The sequence below is a fragment of the Micromesistius poutassou genome (assembly GCF_964030765.1).
Source record: "Micromesistius poutassou genome assembly, chromosome: 12".
NCBI classification, from domain to species: domain Eukaryota; kingdom Metazoa; phylum Chordata; class Actinopteri; order Gadiformes; family Gadidae; genus Micromesistius; species Micromesistius poutassou.
The window spans coordinates 13,375,334-13,393,304 of NC_140282.1; the positions used below are offsets into that span (position 1 = coordinate 13,375,334).

The 17,971-nt window shown below is 44.8% G+C and overlaps 2 protein-coding genes across 2 annotated transcripts in view; both read left to right on the forward strand.

Annotated features, from left to right (window-relative positions):
* Positions 1–1,279: 1,279 nt before the first annotated feature.
* Positions 1,280–6,868, forward strand: fbxo22 (F-box protein 22). The gene is made up of 7 exons (XM_084476692.1): positions 1,280–1,464; positions 1,920–2,052; positions 2,419–2,506; positions 3,278–3,376; positions 3,688–3,840; positions 4,130–4,295; positions 5,020–6,868. Exons 1-7 carry the CDS (start codon positions 1,334–1,336, stop codon positions 5,411–5,413), a joined length of 1,164 nt encoding a protein of 387 aa, XP_084332818.1. The 5' UTR covers positions 1,280–1,333; the 3' UTR covers positions 5,414–6,868.
* Positions 6,869–8,052: 1,184 nt separating this feature from the next.
* LOC311356562 (transmembrane protein 266-like) overlaps positions 8,053–17,971 on the forward strand; it is a gene marked incomplete at its 3' end in the record, with an annotated part of 33,299 nt that continues 23,380 nt past the window's right edge. Inside the window, exons 1-3 of the mRNA XM_084476353.1 lie at positions 8,053–8,231; positions 9,012–9,171; positions 14,733–14,927. Of these exons, the coding sequence (XP_084332479.1) occupies positions 9,167–9,171; positions 14,733–14,927 (200 nt within the window). The 5' untranslated portion in view covers positions 8,053–8,231; positions 9,012–9,166. The remainder of the gene's footprint in view (positions 8,232–9,011; positions 9,172–14,732; positions 14,928–17,971) is intronic.

A 17,971-nucleotide genomic window follows, 5' to 3' on the forward strand; every position in this document is an offset into this window, starting at 1 on the left:
GACAAATTAAAAACTGTTGCTGTCGGGCGCTTCGTCCTGAGGCCCGCCGTGCTTCCACTGTAACAGCAGGCCGCTGCCGCTTCAGCGGCCCTCAGTGCGCAATACTGTCGGCTCTGCGCGCTCTCGTTCCACTGTAGTGGGCAGCGGGCTTCAGATCGCCCCAGCACCACACCAAACGTAGGCAAAGGGACCTTGGATCGACCCAAATTGGAGCCCTAATAAAATGTGCTCTTAACCCACTACAATCACCCTTATGCTGCATGCAAATCCACCCAAGTCACTGCAATCCCACACACACTTCACACCTATACGGGCATTCGGCCTAGTTCATAGTTTATTTCATAAATTGCAGTAATAAATAAAAATGGTGGGCATTATAACAAAACATAAATAAAACAAGATCTCTCCCCCCTGCCCTTGTTATTAAATGTGCTTAATAAATACTTTACATTTGATTAGCATTTTACAGACCCATACTATGGATAAGGCGTTTAGTACGGTCCACCACTGTTGCCTCTTTCCCCATAAGAAGCAAACATCAGTGTTTAATTACGGTGATTTACCATTGAGCATTTCCTATTATAGGCTACTGTGTAAAATGCTGTTTACATTGGCCAACACCACTTATATATTAACGTTTGAATCAAGAAAGAAATCATCATCATGCCACCACAGAGGCAAATCAACCGATTTCCTTCAGCCACTCAATTGCCCGGTGTCACAAAACGAATGAACCCATTCCAAGTGATCGATGACGATACAAATGTTGCGTTAAGATCGTACATCTTTATGCACGTGAACGACTTGAAACAGCGCCCCCTGGGGTCACACTTTACGCTTTTCCTGACACATTCGGACATATCTCAAAAACGACATGGTCAAAAGTTGTATAAATTGGCAGACTTGTAGAACTCGTACAATTAGTTAGGAATTAGCTACAGGTGGCGCTATAATATGCACTTTATGTGCAAAATACTCAACCGGCTGCCATTTCCACTAGGAAAGTGCAATATGCATGAAACGGGTTATACATGCACCATTCGTCATCCTGGACAACTTTCAGAATCTGACCCATAATAATAATAATAATAATAATAATAATAATAATAATAATAATTGACCCCAAATAATAATAATACCAACGAATACAATAGGGTTCATACGTTTTTCGTTTTTTAATGCATGGACTCATCCTCTCCACGAGAGGGCAGGAGCCCCCTCTCCGGTTTAGTGTTCAGCGTGCGAAGAGGAACGGGTTCACAGTTCATACAGCTAGGTATCGCTGGGATCGTCAACACGACTGCAGGGAAGATATCTGATATATAACAAAGTAATGGATTTAAACCCCGAATCTTCTGGGGCTTCTCAAGACTTCAAGGCCGAGTATATACTGAGTAATGTTGCAGAGGTGGTGGAGAGGATCCTGACTTTCGTTCCCACTAAGTCCCTCCTGCGGATAGCTAGGTAGGCTAGCGTTAGCACACCTGGGACCCGAACTGATGGTCGCTAACGCGCTATGTGCATTCTAGCCCACTGTTTACATCGTCAATGTATTGGTCACATACACAAGAGCACTCGCCTACAGTACGTGGAGAAATGCCCTTGTCGGTGCATATATAAATGTAACGTAAGATCAGTATATGAATGAATGTACATTTTGTTATGTTAATATAATTATCTAATGCGGGGAGTGCTGTGTGTATATATTTAGCTAGTGAAGTGATGGTGTCGAAGAAAATGGATCATTATGCGTTTATTTATATACCGTTTAACGCAGCGCTTTTCTAGTTAGTCGAATAGACTAGACTCTAAAAAGACATAACCTACACACGTAAATAACAAACATGTTTTCTAACAGCCATGCACTCTTAATATTACGTGTAGTTGGCATCTCTTTGAGTGTTGCTTCCCCCGCTCAGTGTGTGCAGGCTGTGGAGGAACTGTGCTCGCAGGGTGCTGAGGACCCAGCAGAGGCTGACCTGGGTGTCAGCCTTTGGCCCATCCCTCCGTGATGTCCACGTTCTGTGTGGTCGTCTCTCCGAGGAGGTGGAGGTACTTGAATTACATCCATTCCTTCAAAGGGTTTTTGGTTTGTAGAATGTCCAGTAAGATGCATGGTCATTGTGGATAACGAGATTCTTGCGGGCAGGCAATTGTCGACTAATTAATATCAAATATAATATAAATCTAAAATAAGTATCAACATCCTTATTGCAATACTTTCGTAAGGGCGTCCCCTTAAATGTAGATTCTAGAAATTATTTGGGAATTGTGCATGCATGCCACTGTAGTGAAGTAAGTTATACTATTGGTACTTAATATAATATCCTTATTGCTAAATATGCATATGCTGCTTCCTTTATGTGTATTTTTAGTGAGGATAGTAATGACATAAACCTGCTCCCTGGGTGTTTACAGAAAGTGTTCCTCTTGCCTAAAACTGTCCTTGCTGTGGTGGACAGTAATGCCTTCAACGGACAAGCATATTGCTACAGACAGAATAAAGGTCAGTGCAATAACACCTTGAATGTGTTCTGCTTTATGTCTCATTCTACTTGTGATTATTTGTTGTGGTTGATTGTTGTCATGGCATTCTTATTCTGAGATATCCGTTGTGCAAGTCAAAATATGAGCACAAGTTTAAATGTTTTATACAATACCGATATGTGTAGAATGTAAAGGATGACACTCCTTTTATAAAAGCACTTCCAAAACAAATGCATCCAGGAATTGCATACATTTAGTTTCTAAAGTGCAAAAAATAATCAAAGTCAAATCGATGAGATGGCACATAGTTTGATGTAACTAAAAGGGCAAATCTGAAAGTCCTTTAGATTAGACAACATACTACCTAATTTGTCCCAGACACGACATTTGAGTGCTGTACTGATCACACGGTACTTGTTTGGTGTGTGTGTGTGTGTTAGGTTTTTGCACACAAAATTAAGTACCACAGTTGACCTCTTACCAGTCATCATTATCATTTTGGCACAACATGCAATTAAAATTGGTGTCACGTTCTTTAACAAAAAAGACAACTAAACAATGCATATGTGTTCAGTATATATAAATCATTGATTATAGCATGGTGTAATAACATCTGTGCACACCGTTGTCAGTGGAGCACCTAAGAATAGATGACATTTTTGGATATATGACGTGATACCTGCACATGTTTTCTTTCTATGGGTCAGTCTGTTAGTGTACAGAATTACTTGCTTTTTGTATAAATACAGTGTATTAACCGGCTAGCTCTATATTTCTCTGGACCCTGAAGCAAAGAAGAGTCGCCACAGTCCAGACACGGTGGAGGAGCTCAACCATCTCTTCCCCAGGAGCTGTGACATCATGGGCATCTCCGCACCGGGGATAGTGTGTATGTGTTTCCCCTTTGTCCTCTCTCTGTTCCTGTTCCAATCTGGAAAGAGGAAGCTTGCTGCTTTTATTGTGTAACACCACTTCACAACATAGACCCAAAACAACCTCACAATGTTAATTGCTCACAAACCTTGAACTATGAAGTTGAATTTGAAAAGTTGCCAACAGCACTTTAATCCACCCTTGAACTGAGCATTTAAAAACAGACATTTAAAAGATATCATATCAATGGCTTCTGCTTTTGTTTAACACCACATGTGCATAAAAAACACTGTGGTGGAATGATCGATTTCTTTTCCTTTTCTACAGTGACCCCTAGTGGTTCCCACTCTGGCGCCCCTGTAGAGCACCAGGACGGAGAGGCCGGCTTTGCGCTTATGTTCCCCAGCATCGAGGGAGTCAACATCAGGCCCTTTCACTTCTGCAGGAAGACCTTCTCAGAGACAGCCCTACAGGAAGCAGGTGGGCAGCCTCGCAATATACAGTATGTTGTTGCCTCAGCAACAGGCTGCAATCCTTTCTCGTTGCTCTTTGTGGTAGTTTTATAACATTGCTGATGAAAGTGGTTAAAACCAGGAAATCCAATAAACACGACTCTGCCAGTACTCACTGAATGTTGATATCCCAATCAAATTGCCATTGCAGAAATACAATGGCTTGGCAATATCAAGCCATTCAAGGGCCAAAAGACTAGGCCTCTCAACATAATGTGTCATGGTTTTTCATGGTATTGATTCCTCTGCCCACCCAGGACTGGTGGATAACCCCGACCTGCGCGTGGTTCTCCTGTTCGTCTATGAAGCGTACAAGTCCGGAGGCGCTCGCTTCCTGAACCAAGTGCTGGAGCCGCTGGCCAAGAGCAAAGCACTCATCGCTGGAGGAATCGTAGAGAGTGTCTTCTCTCCCCAGAGACAATGGTGATTCATTTATGTCTTCCTACCGATTTGATCTAGCCTGGAGACCATCACGTGACCTCACATTTTGTTTACAATGGAATCAGGGCCAATTAGGCAATGTCGTAGTTGATGACGTAACCAATCGGGGTCTGCGTCGTAGTTGACGGCGTAAAATACAGGCCTCCGTTCGCCAAACAGTAATGGCGTCTCCTTAAGCAAAGAGCAGCAATGTTAACATAAGTAAACACAGCGATAATTGAAGTTATTGCAGAAACAGACTCATATCTGTATAGATTAAACAAGAATATAAAGTATGCACTAGCCGAGTTCTGCCAGTGTTCTTCTTCATCCCCAGTATCCACTGAACAGCCCACTTTGATGGCGGCACATGTTTTGTTATGCTGTTTGGCGGAAGGAGTTTGTCTTTCAAGTACTCCCGCCCACTGAAATCGATGTGGGTGGCTTGAGGTTCAGGCTGGTCCATATAAGTTCTATAATAAAAACAATGGAGTTGGATCAGTCCAGGTGAATCAGACCTTTTGCTCTGGAGTTGAACCAGGAGGATAGTCTCTCATGACCTCCCTACTGCCAACTCTTGACCTTTGCTTTGTTGTCCTTTCCGTGGTTATTTTTCATACTATGAATTGAAACGTGATCTCTGCTCCTCTCGCTCCATCTCGACTCTACGGCCTCTCGCTCTCCCTGTCTCCTCTCCGCCCCCCCCCCCCCTCTTTCTGCCGCCCAGCTGTGGCCAGGGGGCCTACGGCGTGGTGGGCCTGGCCCTCAGCGGGCCCCGGGTGCAGGGGGCCTCCGTGCTCCTGGAGCAGGACGTGGGCACCCCCCAGGAGGCGGAGGCCACCATCCAGCGGCTGAAGGCGGCCAGTCTCCCCGAGCGCAACACGCTGGGCTTCATGTTTGCGTGTGTGGGCCGCGGCCACAACTACTACAACAACCTGGGCAACGTGGAGGCGGACGCCTTCCGCAAGGTGTTCCCCAACACGCCCCTCTTCGGCCTGTTCGGGAACGGCGAGATCGGCTGCGACCGCATCGTCAAGGAGGACTACACGCTGTGCGACGGCGACACGGAGAGTCTGCAGCACGCCTTCACCACCGTCATGACCCTGGTGCATCTTGGGTGATGCTGGACTCTCCCCGCACACACACGGACCCCCCCCCCCCCACCGGAACCCAACGGCCTTCTCTAACAGACTTGACCTTCCAGTGATTACAGGCATAGAGACGGCGTGCGCGTTGGTCAACCGGCCGTTCCGTTTGACACGGAATTTGGATGTTTTTTCTTTTTTTAACACAGGTTTTTTTCAAAAAATGTGGGATTCCGGTTGTAATGTAACACGGCAGTCTTTAAAGTAAATAATGCTAAAAAAAAAAATACATATCTATGTATACATTTCCCCCGATGTATACATATTTAAAGTGTATCTTCAGATTTCAACTTGTATGACTGGTTAACTAAGTCAGGTTAACTAATGGGCTAAACTAGTTTTTTTTGTTTTCCATTTCTTACAAATCAACACAGGCTTGATTTTAAAGACGACATCCTATTGACATTGACTATTGGCACTTAACATGTTATTGTTTAACATATGTAAAATAGCTTTTATTTCTAATGACGCCATGTACAGACTTTATCACAAAATGATTAACGTACGCGCTCAGACTGAAGCTAGGTTGTGGTAGCGGTACTCGCCCCTAGCTTCTAGGTTGTATACAGGTGAGGTACTCTGTAAGGCAGGTTGTCATGGAAACCTTGTTTTGTCAGTATTGGTTGTGAAGGGAAAGAGTGTGGAGTCGGTAGTCCGGACAACTCGTCGTTGTCTCTGAGAATACATGGTCGACGGGTGCTCTTCTTGAAATGTGGGCCATCTGTTTTAAGGATGGGTCATTCGTTTGCTTTAACAGGGTATGTAACAAAGGGAGAACATGAGTATAATGTGTGCGACTGAAAAACTTGAAAGCCCTATCTGAATGAAGATGGTTTTGTTAAAGGTTGTCGAATTTACCTTTCTTAGGTATCGACTGTGAAGGATTGACATGTGTTTAGATATTTTCCCCCTGACCTGTTCGCTAGACAATTCGAGGACAGGTTCAAAATGTTTTTACTTTAAATATTGTCAATATTCAAGAGATGCCTTTATTTCCTATAACAGTGCCTAAAGCTGTTGGATTTATATTGACACTTTTCAGCGGTTTCCATTTTGTAAGACGTGACAATTAAATCCATTTAATCGCTGCAAAACAAATATTGATACATGTGCAATTTACACTTTAATTGGGTCATATTGTCTCTTTGTTTCTTTAAAAGGAAGCTTTACATTAGTATTTCCAACGCTGGCTTCCCTGATAGCTGTAGAAAAATGTGCAATTATCCCAAATAAGTTAATATCTAAAAATGACCTGCATTTCTGATTTTAGTGTTTCTATCTTCAAGCCGTGTTTGGCCTGATTGAATAATATTTTTCATGTACATGCACTTTTCAGTAGAATGTGCCAAATCAACTCCTTTTGAATTGATCGTAGCCTACTCTCGTTCTCCCATGCTGTTCATTTACTCAATAAATATATTTTGAATCCCACTCGATAGCGCCCACCCTTTGACGTGTATCTCTTATATAACGTAGGCAAATAAGCCCTTGTCTCTGTATTGGAGCACACCCTTGGAGTCCAGCCTTGCAGCCTGAAATCCCTTGTAGCCCACGTCTAGGAGACGTGAAAAGACACTGAAATGGTTGATGTGCGCTATAAGGCTGAGTTGCTGGATCCAAGGGTCCGAACGTAAAGTGGGCGGTACCCTGCTCCGTTACCCACCAATCACTGATCCTAGGTACATTGGGCGGTACATGTCTCGGTTAACAACCACTCACTTATTGGTTGATAACGGCGAGAGACATCGCCTACTGTACGTTCGAACCCTTGGATCAAACCCTCTGTAACAGTCGAATGGGTGAGTCTCCGTGAATGGCAAACGGTTGAACCAATTGGCACAGAGACAATTTATATCACCAAAATTATTTTAAGAAAACTCCTGACAGGAAGAGGAACAAGAAACGTAAACACATTAAGAGGATCCTCTCGAGGGGGGCGCATCGGGCACTGCGCGAAAAGAGTATAGCCTATGAATCAAATCTCCACACGTAGTCGGGATGTGCAAACATTTTTAGACGTCGTGACTCCGGCGACCAGCGACGCGGATGTCACACGCGGATCTTCGGCTCCCGTGGTCAACCCCCATCACGTAACCACCGAACGGCAACGTTTTAATGGCGTTTGGGTGAAATCATCGGTGAAATTTCAATAGCCCTCTTTCTCTCTTCCCAGCGTACAGGAGGAGTAGCTGGAGGAGGAGCAGGGGGAGGGTGGGGGGTGGGAGGGTGGGGGGGGGGGGTTCAGCACCTGGACAGTTCCGCTGCACGAGGACTCCCTGCTGCGCTGGAGGGGGAAACCCTCTCAGATGGGGGAGCTGGAGCTCTGGCGTAACACACACACGACACACGCACACACACGCACACACACACAAGCGCACGAGCGCGCACACACGAACACGCACACACGCACGCACACACACACACACACACACACACACACACACACACACACACACACACACACACACACCGTTCCCAACGAAGCAGAGCAGCGTGAGTTTAGGGCTAATAATATGAAGTGGTTGAATGACGATGCGTGGATCCGCTGGTGTTGTATCGGAATCTAAGGGGAGCAGGTGGTGCGATCATCGAGCCCAAACGGTACGGGGAGCGATCGTCCAACGTCAGAGCGCTGAGGATCTCTGCTGCTGCAGCTTATAGCACACACACACTGAGACCCTGGTGCTGGGTCGCTCCTCGGTCCGGGCTATAGTACCACCACCAGGCGTATGCGCGCCTACAACGTGCTGTTGGAGCCGCGATACACACGTCTAAAAATGTCAGCCTCACCAAGGTAGGTGATTTTGGATATAGTGAAATAGAGGGTTCTAGTTTGAGGGGGGGGGTCCATAAGAACAAGAGGACTCTTTCTGTTCCATATCGCTGATCTGGAGTCACATAGTATAAAGGGAAACTTGATCGATATAGAGGTGGAAATGTGAACAGCGCTCTCCAGAGCTATCCATCCGTCTGTGTTCAAAAGGTTTGTGAAACGCTGCACTTTACTTTGTAGGTCATCGCGGATCAAGTACTAATCACTTTCATCAATCAAACCAGCTGAGTTTCTGGTAACAATGTTTAAACTTAAGGTTTCATACTAGATTATCTTTTTGTACATACAATAACATTTTAAAGACAATGTTGAAGAATTAGGCAAAGGCTACTTTTATGTGAATGTGTGTATTTGGTTGTACACCATTTCCCTTTCTCCTCAAATGCATTAAATAACCTACAGGTCACTTTATTCTGGCTTATACCGTCACAATATACAGTACATGTTCTGTATGTAGCCGTAGCCTACAAGGTGTATGCATGTTTTAATGGCCTTTGGTAAACTAGAATGGTCTGATGGCATCCGGCATCACGTTGAATCTGCTCTGCTAGTATAAAAACACAAGGTCAACGGCCAAACAAATAGGAATCCTACTCGGTGTTAACAATCAACTAATCGCACTAACTCAACTTTACAGACCAGCTTTTGGTTGTGTCTGTGTGCTACAATGTGCTGTGATGAATGTTGTGTTTGGATGTGAAGGAAGGTGGTGTTGTATTAATGACGGTGTTTCCCCCGAAGGTTCAGCATGACTAGGGTGTCTATCAGGTGAGGAGCTGTTCCTTGACCCACGCCTCCACCAACGCCGCCACCACCACTACCACCGCTACCGCCACTACCAACACTACCACTACCTGTGCACCTCTTCATTCTGTGCCAGTTGTCACATAGCAAAGATGGAGTAAGTCAACACAGTCTCACACCACTCTCTTACCCCACTCCCTCTCTCTCCCTCTCGCTCCCTTTCTCTGGTCTTTAAATAGTCAATGATCTGACTGTTGTCTTTCACTCAGGAATGAATGATAATGATGACATAAAAACATCAACTAACTTTAAACAGTAAAATAACTTGCTCTATTTCGGAGGCATTTTCATCCAGAGTGACTTAGAGTGAACCCCCAGTAGGGTTTTTTTCTACTAGGATGCTAGGGCTAACCCTTGCACAAAAACACTCAAACACACACTGTACACCTCCGCATCCCTTCCATCTGGGAGTGCCGTTGATAAATATACTAGTTGTGAGTTGGTTTTAATTGAAGTGAATATATAAAACAAGGTTTTGCATGCTCTGGTTGCCCACCTACATAACATGAGCACAGAGCCCTAACACCAAGTGATATCTGCTGCAGAACAGCTTGGGAGAACATCTGCTTGATGCCTATACCTGCGCAGGAGTCGCTTGAGTGGGTCCACAGGATTATCACGTGTCCGTCCTCAGACGACCAATGTGTCAGCTGACGGTTCCGCTTCACAGGAACTCGTGTGTGTGTGTTTAGGACTTAGGAAGAGAAACTCTGTGAATACAAAGGGTCTTTTCTTCAGAGGAAGTCACATTCGCCTCCACTTGTTGAATGGTGGGCTATGGAAATGTATGGAAGCAGGTCTATTGGTTGGATTGCCCGACTCCCAGCCCAAATGTTCTGGATTTGAACCCCCAATGTCCTCATCTGACTTGTAGACAGCCTTGAGCAAGATGCACTCCCTTGGCACTTAAGGTATATCACTGTCAGGTCACTTCTAAAAGTGCTAAATTACTTAATAGTCGTTGGATTAGATTAATAGTAGAAATATATCATTTTTATGTGGATTCAAGTTTTTATTGAAGTATTTTTTATGCTATATAAATCTGTTTTAAAGATCTGAAAGATTTAGGGTTCAATTATAATATTTTTTAGAGGTAGTGTTCATGAGGGCAGAACTTATATTTAATTGCCCAGGTCGTGTCGTGTGTAGGATTTCTGATAAGCAGTAGCAAATACGTTCTACCAAGTATGAAAGCAGTGAATTCCCTTTATAGCCCCTTGAGGCCATGAAGCAGGTTTTACTGAATTTGCTTCCCCAGTTTCTCTACTTCTGCGGCTACTACATAGTAACAGTTTCTTTGAGTAGTTTGAGGTTATTTTTCCAATATGGCGTAGAAGTGCCACAGGGAACTGAGAAAATTACGTTAGTCCAGCCTTTTTTTCCCAGCTATTTATGAACCAAGAAAAAACATTTCCAGAAATATATATTTTCTCTGCCCAGAATGAAATAAAACAACAAAACAAAACACTTTTTCCCCATTTCCTTATCTTCCGTCCTGGAGGCTTGGCATTACTTTATATTCATGAAGGTTAACGTCAGAACAACTCCAGTATTTTAGACTCTGGACATTATTACGTGTTTTTGCCTGGCAGTTATTTCTGTGACCTTCTGCTTTGGCCCGTGACACGCCCCCAGCACATTCTGTTACACAATGACCTTTCCACCTGCCCCATTTACTGTTGTCCCCCATCTCCTGTCTGCTGCTACATGGGATGCTGGTGCTGAAAGCAAGAGGTTTTGTACAGTATGTAGTCACAGGTTCCCAACCCATAAGACAAGATACTCCTCCTCTCTTACGTCCACACTGAGTCACTATTCACCTCTAAAATCTTCCCACGGTGTAAGTTAAAACAATTATATTATTCTACTATCTACCCAGGGCGACTCAAAGGGAGTTCCCCGGTTAGCAGATAGGGATTAAGTGTCTTTGCTCAAGCAGTGGTGTGTAAAGTACTAGAAAGTCATTCTGGAGTCAAATTTATATTTATACACCTTAAAGTGACTCTGGTAAAGGTGAGTCATCTGTAAGAAAAGTCAAAGTAAAAAGTCATACAAATAAAATGTATTTAACTATCAAAAGTATATATGTGTGTTCAAATTCACCTAAATGTTTAATATGTAACATTTTGTGTTAAAATATATAAAAACAACTAGACCTATGTTATATATTGTTTTGAGTTGTGTACTAACATTATCCCAATTGTTTTCAACAATGTTCAAACCCAGAGAAATCTGTATTTTATTTGCGGTAGCGGTTTGTTACGTTTGATTGTGTACTGTAATAGTTAAATAAGTGATGGTTGCATTTTAGGTATTAGGTAAGAGAGTTCAGTTCAGGTATTGGTTAGAGATTGTTAGTTTAAGTATAAGATTAGAGATGGCTAGGTTTAGCTATTAGGTTAGAGATGGTTAGGTTTAGCTATTAGGTTAGAAATGGTTATACGATAATGTATTAGGTCAGATATGATTAAGTTGAGGTATTAAGATTAGAGATGGCTAGGTTTAGCTACTAGGTTAGAAATGGTTATATGATAATGTATTAGGTCAGAGATGATTTAGTTGAGGTATTAAGGTAAGAGATGGCTAGGTTTACCTAATAGCTTAGGGATGGCTAGGTTTAGCTACAAGGTTGGGATGGCTAGGACACTTATTAGGTTAGGCATGGCTAGATGTCACACATGGTTGTACGGTCATGTATCAGGTCCTAGATGGTTATGTTCATGCATCAAGAGATAAATCTGTCAAGGTAAGGGGTTTGTTGTTGTCAAGGTCAGAGTAAGGATCTGGGACTCATGGGGCTAATCCATATCCATGCACCCGCATGCCGTGAGTGTGACGGTATGTGCTTGGACGGGTGGAAAGAGGTTGATGGTAGGGGGACGCTGGACAGCACGTGACTGTCGCGAGTGGCTCAGTTTCCTGTGCTGATGGCCTGGGACGGATGCCAGGTGTTCTACTGGGATGCAGATGAGAGGTGGAGGGGCGGGCACTGAAGGGAGGGTATATCAATGTGTGTGGTGCGTGTGTGTGTGTGTGTGTGGGGGGGGTGTACATCAACGTACATCAGCAGGAATAGGAGGTTTATCAAGGGTCTACCAGGTGCATGCAGATATTTGCTCAGTACTCATTTTAATCTATAATATTCTTCGCTATTTACTTAGCATTTCTATTGTGTACATGTAAGGTATGTGTTGCATTACCCCCCCCCCCCCCCCACCACATACACACACACTTCAAGTGTATTTGCAGTGTTCTGTGTTGAATACAGTTTTATGTCATGCAATGATACATGTGTTAAGAGTATAGGGCAAACCTGCAAATCCGGTATCGGAAGATGAAGGAGAGCATTTTCTTTCCCCCCCCCCACCCCCCACCCCCCCAACAAATGACTAGCACTCCCCAGAGTGTAGAACGTAGGCTTAAAATACCTTCTGCGGGCCGAGAAGATACGCTCACACCCGGTAAAGATGTTTAGTGGGTTACATGACATGGAACCCTGCCAGGAGGCCGTTAGTTCTGCTGCTCTCAAGATGCTGTTTTATAGTTTCTGTGAGGGCTACCAACCTCACATACCATAATTTGTTGAACACAGGTGTCACAGGAGGAATTCAAATTTAATTTAAAGTCTGAGCAAATGCCTTGTTTTCTTGTTAGAGATTTAAAGGGGTAATTCGGGATTTTGGACATCGGACCTCATTTCCAAGTGAGCCAGTGTGTTATTTATCATTGGAGACCGCTTTCAACACTTTTCATTCAGTCAGTTGCAGAAATCGCTGGTGCTAGGCTAGTGCAAGTCAAGAGGAACTGCTAGCCTGCCAATAAAAACTGTTTTACCCACTCCAAAGTACACCCGAGGCAAACCAATTATAATGTCAGACTATCGATGTAAATGTCTGTGTTGATAGAATAGTGTTAAAAATAAATTTACCCTTGCATCGCATTGCATTTAGTTTATAATCCCTGTAGTTGGAAGCAAGCTACGGCAGCGGCGGACTGATATTACCTGATACGCTTCTCTGTTTACCTTCTGCTGTAGTGAATTGGTTGCTACACCGAAGCAAAGTGAAATTCCGCCGCTGCTGAGAAAGTAGTCCCCAAAATGTAATGTGATCATTGCGATACAAGGATAGTTTTATTTCTAATATTATTCTATCAACACAAGACATTTACATCGATAGTCGGGCATTATAATTGGTGTGCCTCGGGTGTACTTTGGAGTGGGTAAAACTGTTTTTATTGGCAGGCTAGCAGTTCCCCTCAACTTGCGCTAGCCTAGCACCAGCAATTTCTGCAACTAGAAGGACTGAATGAAAAGTGTTGAAAACCGTCTCCAATGATAAATAACACACTGGCTCACTTGGAAATGAGATCCGATGTCCAAAATCCCGAACTACCCCTTTAAGATTGAAAGTGGGGGAAATAAAGCTTTTCCAACCAATACATTACCTACAGTGTGTGTGTGTGGTGTGGTGTGCGTAGCAGTGACATTTCATTACGTAAAACCCCTACCCTGACCTGCGTAGAGAACAGAGACAGCTCTCTGGGTGGCTGAATGGACACGGAATGAGACTGGGTTGCAGGCGTAAATCTGTAGTAGAACAAACCCCTTCTCACGTGGAGTGGTTGTGTCTCCTGCGTTCCTCCAGTTCCCCTCTTGTATCAACGTCCTCTTCCTCCATCCTTTAACCTCCTGTCTTACCTCCCGAGACAACATATTCTCTATCCATCCATCCATTCTTAAATCTCTCCTTATGACCGTCTATTCATCCAATCATCCACCCTTTCATAAATCTAGCCTTCCGGCCATCTATTCATTCATCCATCCAGCCATTCATAAAACCATCCAACTTTCCATTTCGTTCATCCATTCATTTCCCGTCATTAGAGCACGAGAGAAAGAGAAAGAAAGGTAGAGCGAGAATAGGCCATCCACTCCAACCGACAAAGGCAGGAGGGTGCCCGTGGTACGTCACAGCATAAGATGACACAACCAGCATCTGCTCCAGCTCTAAAAATACCCTCCTCAGGGGCAGCACTGCACGCAGTCTGTCTGTAACCACTGTGGTGGAGAGTTCACATGTCATAGCACCTCTCAGGGTCTCCGGCAGGGTTCAGCCCCCCTGTCTTCCCTACCGCTGGGGCCTGGAGACTCATGTGCTCATGGGCTATGTTCACCTAGCGGCCATCTTGGTCCCATCTTGGTTTCTAATTAGTTCTAAATGCTAGCTGGCTTGGGCCACTTATTGGGGAATTCCCCATTCCACTTGTCGGTCAATCTCTTGTTTCTAAAAGGTAGCACATTTGCTTATTTGATACACTTTATGATCTCGCGGGATACTTGCTATTTCTGGGTTGTATCTTCATGGGTGACTGCACTTATTCTAGGTTGTTTGGAAATAAAGAGTCAGCTAAATAAATGTAATGTATTGTAATGTTTGTCTTTTACATTGATCATATGAGAAGCAGGCTAAATCAATCATTTCATTATGATATTTGACCTGTTTATTTTTGATTAAAACAAAAAATTAACCATAAAGCACACAAGTCTTGAAATTGGCTTTGGCAAAAAGTATATAGATCTTGTGATGTGTAGTTTCTATAATGTCTAATATGGTTTTCTTTGTGTGTGTGTGTGTGTGTATGTGTGCATGGATCCAGAGACATAGACCACACCAGGCTGTCTGAGCTGGAGATCATCTCCCAGCCAGTGGAGGATGAGGGCCCCCAGTGCATGGGGCCCCCAGTCCAGCTGGTGAGCTACGGCTATAGGGACCTGCCCCTGACCGCCCTGGACCTCTCTCTGGCCGGCTCCCAGCTCCTCTCCAACATAGACGAAGACGAGAGCAGAGAGGGGTGAGTCCATCCCGGAGAGTCCCCCACGATGGGGGGAACCCGTCCTGTACAGTGGTACTGGCTAACAAACCAGATGCTTTACAGACACACCAGAAACACCATGTATTACAATAAGTACAATAAATACAACAACCCCACACACACACAAGCATGCATACAAACCCATCCCTGTAAGGACACACACACACACACACACACACACACACACACACACACACATGCATGCATAGTGTGAAGAGCATGGCTAACGTGGGAATGAGTATCTGCTGCATCTATTACCAGAAAAATATGTGAACTTTGTCTGGTTTTGTCTTGTTTCTCTGTCTTTCTTTGTCTTCCTCTGGCTTGTGGTGTGTTGCACAGAGAGTTAAATGCTTGTGCATACAGTACTCCGTCTGTGATGTTACTGTAAGCCAGGGGTTTGGCCAAACTAGGTTTCCTGTCCGTTGCCGGCTGAGAACACACAAATGTAACCCCCCAATAGGTTCAAATTGGATTTAGTTCCCTGGGGCAAGGCACTAAATGACCTATACTGAACCCAGGGCTAAATTGTTACTAAAAACAGAGACGATAACCGTCCCTTCCCTGAAGGTTACGTGGCCGAGCGTTCAGCCATCTGAGATTAGAGATGAGTTTGCTCAGCACCACAGGGTCTGTCTCCCTCTTGATCAACACATTAGTCTGCGTCTATGTGTGCTCTTAAAGCAAAGAGACCGTGGAAGTCATCCACCTTCTCTTTAAGCTCTTAATGAAATGAAATCTCCCCTCAACACACAGTTCATGAGCTTAAGATTGTGTGGATCTTGTAACATCCTCACCTTCGCTGCAGTGTAAGCGGAGAGCTAATCTCACGCATTCATCACTAGGACTGGACTCTGCATCTGGTCTCAGACTGGCGATGAACACCATCCTTAGCCCGTCCATTGTGGGCAGGTGAGGGAGTCAAGCATAGAACCAAGGCGCTGTTTGTTTGGCTCTCAAGTCGGGAGAATGCCCATGAAGGCAGGAGATGTGAAATAACAAGGAGACCCCCCCCAGTGGTATTTCATGTGATTACCCCTGTATATCAGTAGCGTCCGTTCAACAGAGCAAAGGGCGATGGCTACGGTGGAACTGTATTGCAAGGCACAAAAAAAGACAGTGACCTGTGAGAGCAGCTGGGATGATGTGAAGCGGCGAGGGGGTACCAGGCGATACTGCTGCATCATTAGCAGCAGGGATGAGTCAAAAGGGAGGTGTCAGTCAGGGGCCCCCTGGGACCAACACTGGCTCTTCTTTTCTGTGGGTTTCAGCACAACGCCGGGCTGTGTGTGATTACGTCTGTGTTTCTGGCTCCTCATCACTGTATTGATCTTCGCTGCTGGATAGACAACCAGTGTCTCTCTCTCTCATGACACGCCTCCATCATCACCTTCGTCATCCTCGTCGTCATCATCGATAGCCTCGTCATCATCATCATCATCAACTTAATTTTCATCATCATCACCATCATCATCATCATCATCATCGGCATAGGTATTGTAACATTATGACATTATTATCATCAGCACAATCACTTTAATTTGAATTCTATCTTTATTATCACCAGCGCACTAATCTCCATCAGCAGCAGGACCACCTATACCACCACAACCACCACCACCACCATTACCACAACGTCCTCTTCCTCTTTCTTGCTCTTCCTCCTCATCATCACCACATTTCAAGAACGCCTCGTTTGGCCAAAACCCACGACCAGGCCGGGCTTTCCTAGTTGACATTCTCCACACGTATGGAGCGCTGCGCATCATATCAAACATGCTAACGACATCCGACACCAGCCCGGCCCGGGCTCCCCGGGGGGCTGCTCTAAGAACGCAGGCGAGGAGACGTCGCCAAAGCCACCTTGAGCGCCCCGATCCTCCAAGATGGAGTGAGGTGCGAGGGATGCTAATCAACAGCCATCGCCGCTATTATGCAACTGGGAGGGAAATCTTACGGAGGCTGAGTCTGCCCGGGGAAGTGGATGATAGCATTTGTCACAAGGCTGCAGCAAACGGTCTCATTGGGTTTGTGAGCGTAGTAAAGCAGTGTGTTGTCGAGATAAACGTCAGGGAAAAAATCCTTTGCCCGCTAGCAATGCTTTTAAAAAGGTTTTATTCTTTCCCGTGTTTTCTTCAAAAAGCGCCACCCTCGAGTTATTATTATTCAACTAAGTGACTTTATTCCACCAAATTATCCCGTATCTCCTCCCCCAACGCAACATGCTTTTTTGGCTTTACGTTTCTGCTTATTCTTTGTTTCGCTAATGAGTTTGCCAAGTTTGCCGCAATTCGCCTCAACACCTTGTATTCAGAGAAGTGTGAAAATAAACACCACTGTCATGAAAGGCTGGAAGTGTTTATTAGGCCAGGCTGTATTTTTATACATTACAACTTGTCACACACGTGTAGTCTAATAACAGGACTTCAGTACATTCTGGGTAGAACAACTTCGGATGTGAGTCGATTTCACCCCCCCCCCCCCCCCCCCTGAAAACAGAACTCTATGTTTAGCTGAAGGCTGTCAGATTAGTGTGTTTATGTCTGCAGGTTTGTGTTGTAATAGTCTGGTTTGGGGGAGGGGGGGTACGGAGCTGTGCGTATTAATCAACAACAAAAGGCAACTATGTCAAGCTGCCAGCCTATGATGAAGCACCCAGCTGGCGGCCATGTTTGCATACACTGTACCGTGGTGAAGGTGGGGCTGACCGTTCTCCATCACTCCCACAATACACACACATACACACGCACACACACACACCCACCCACACACACACACACACACACACACACACACACACACACACTTTCTCTGACCTTCCTCCATCGTGTCACTTGTTATAAAATACCTTCCCGTTCCTCCCAAGATCCTCAGTCGCTTCACATCTCAGAAACCAACACATTGGCCCAAAACCTGTTACCGGCTACTCCTTCATATGACCAACAGCCCACAGGTAACTTCACACGCCCCCCCCCCCCCCCCCCCCCCCCCCCCCACTACCCCTCCACCCAATAGCAGCGGAG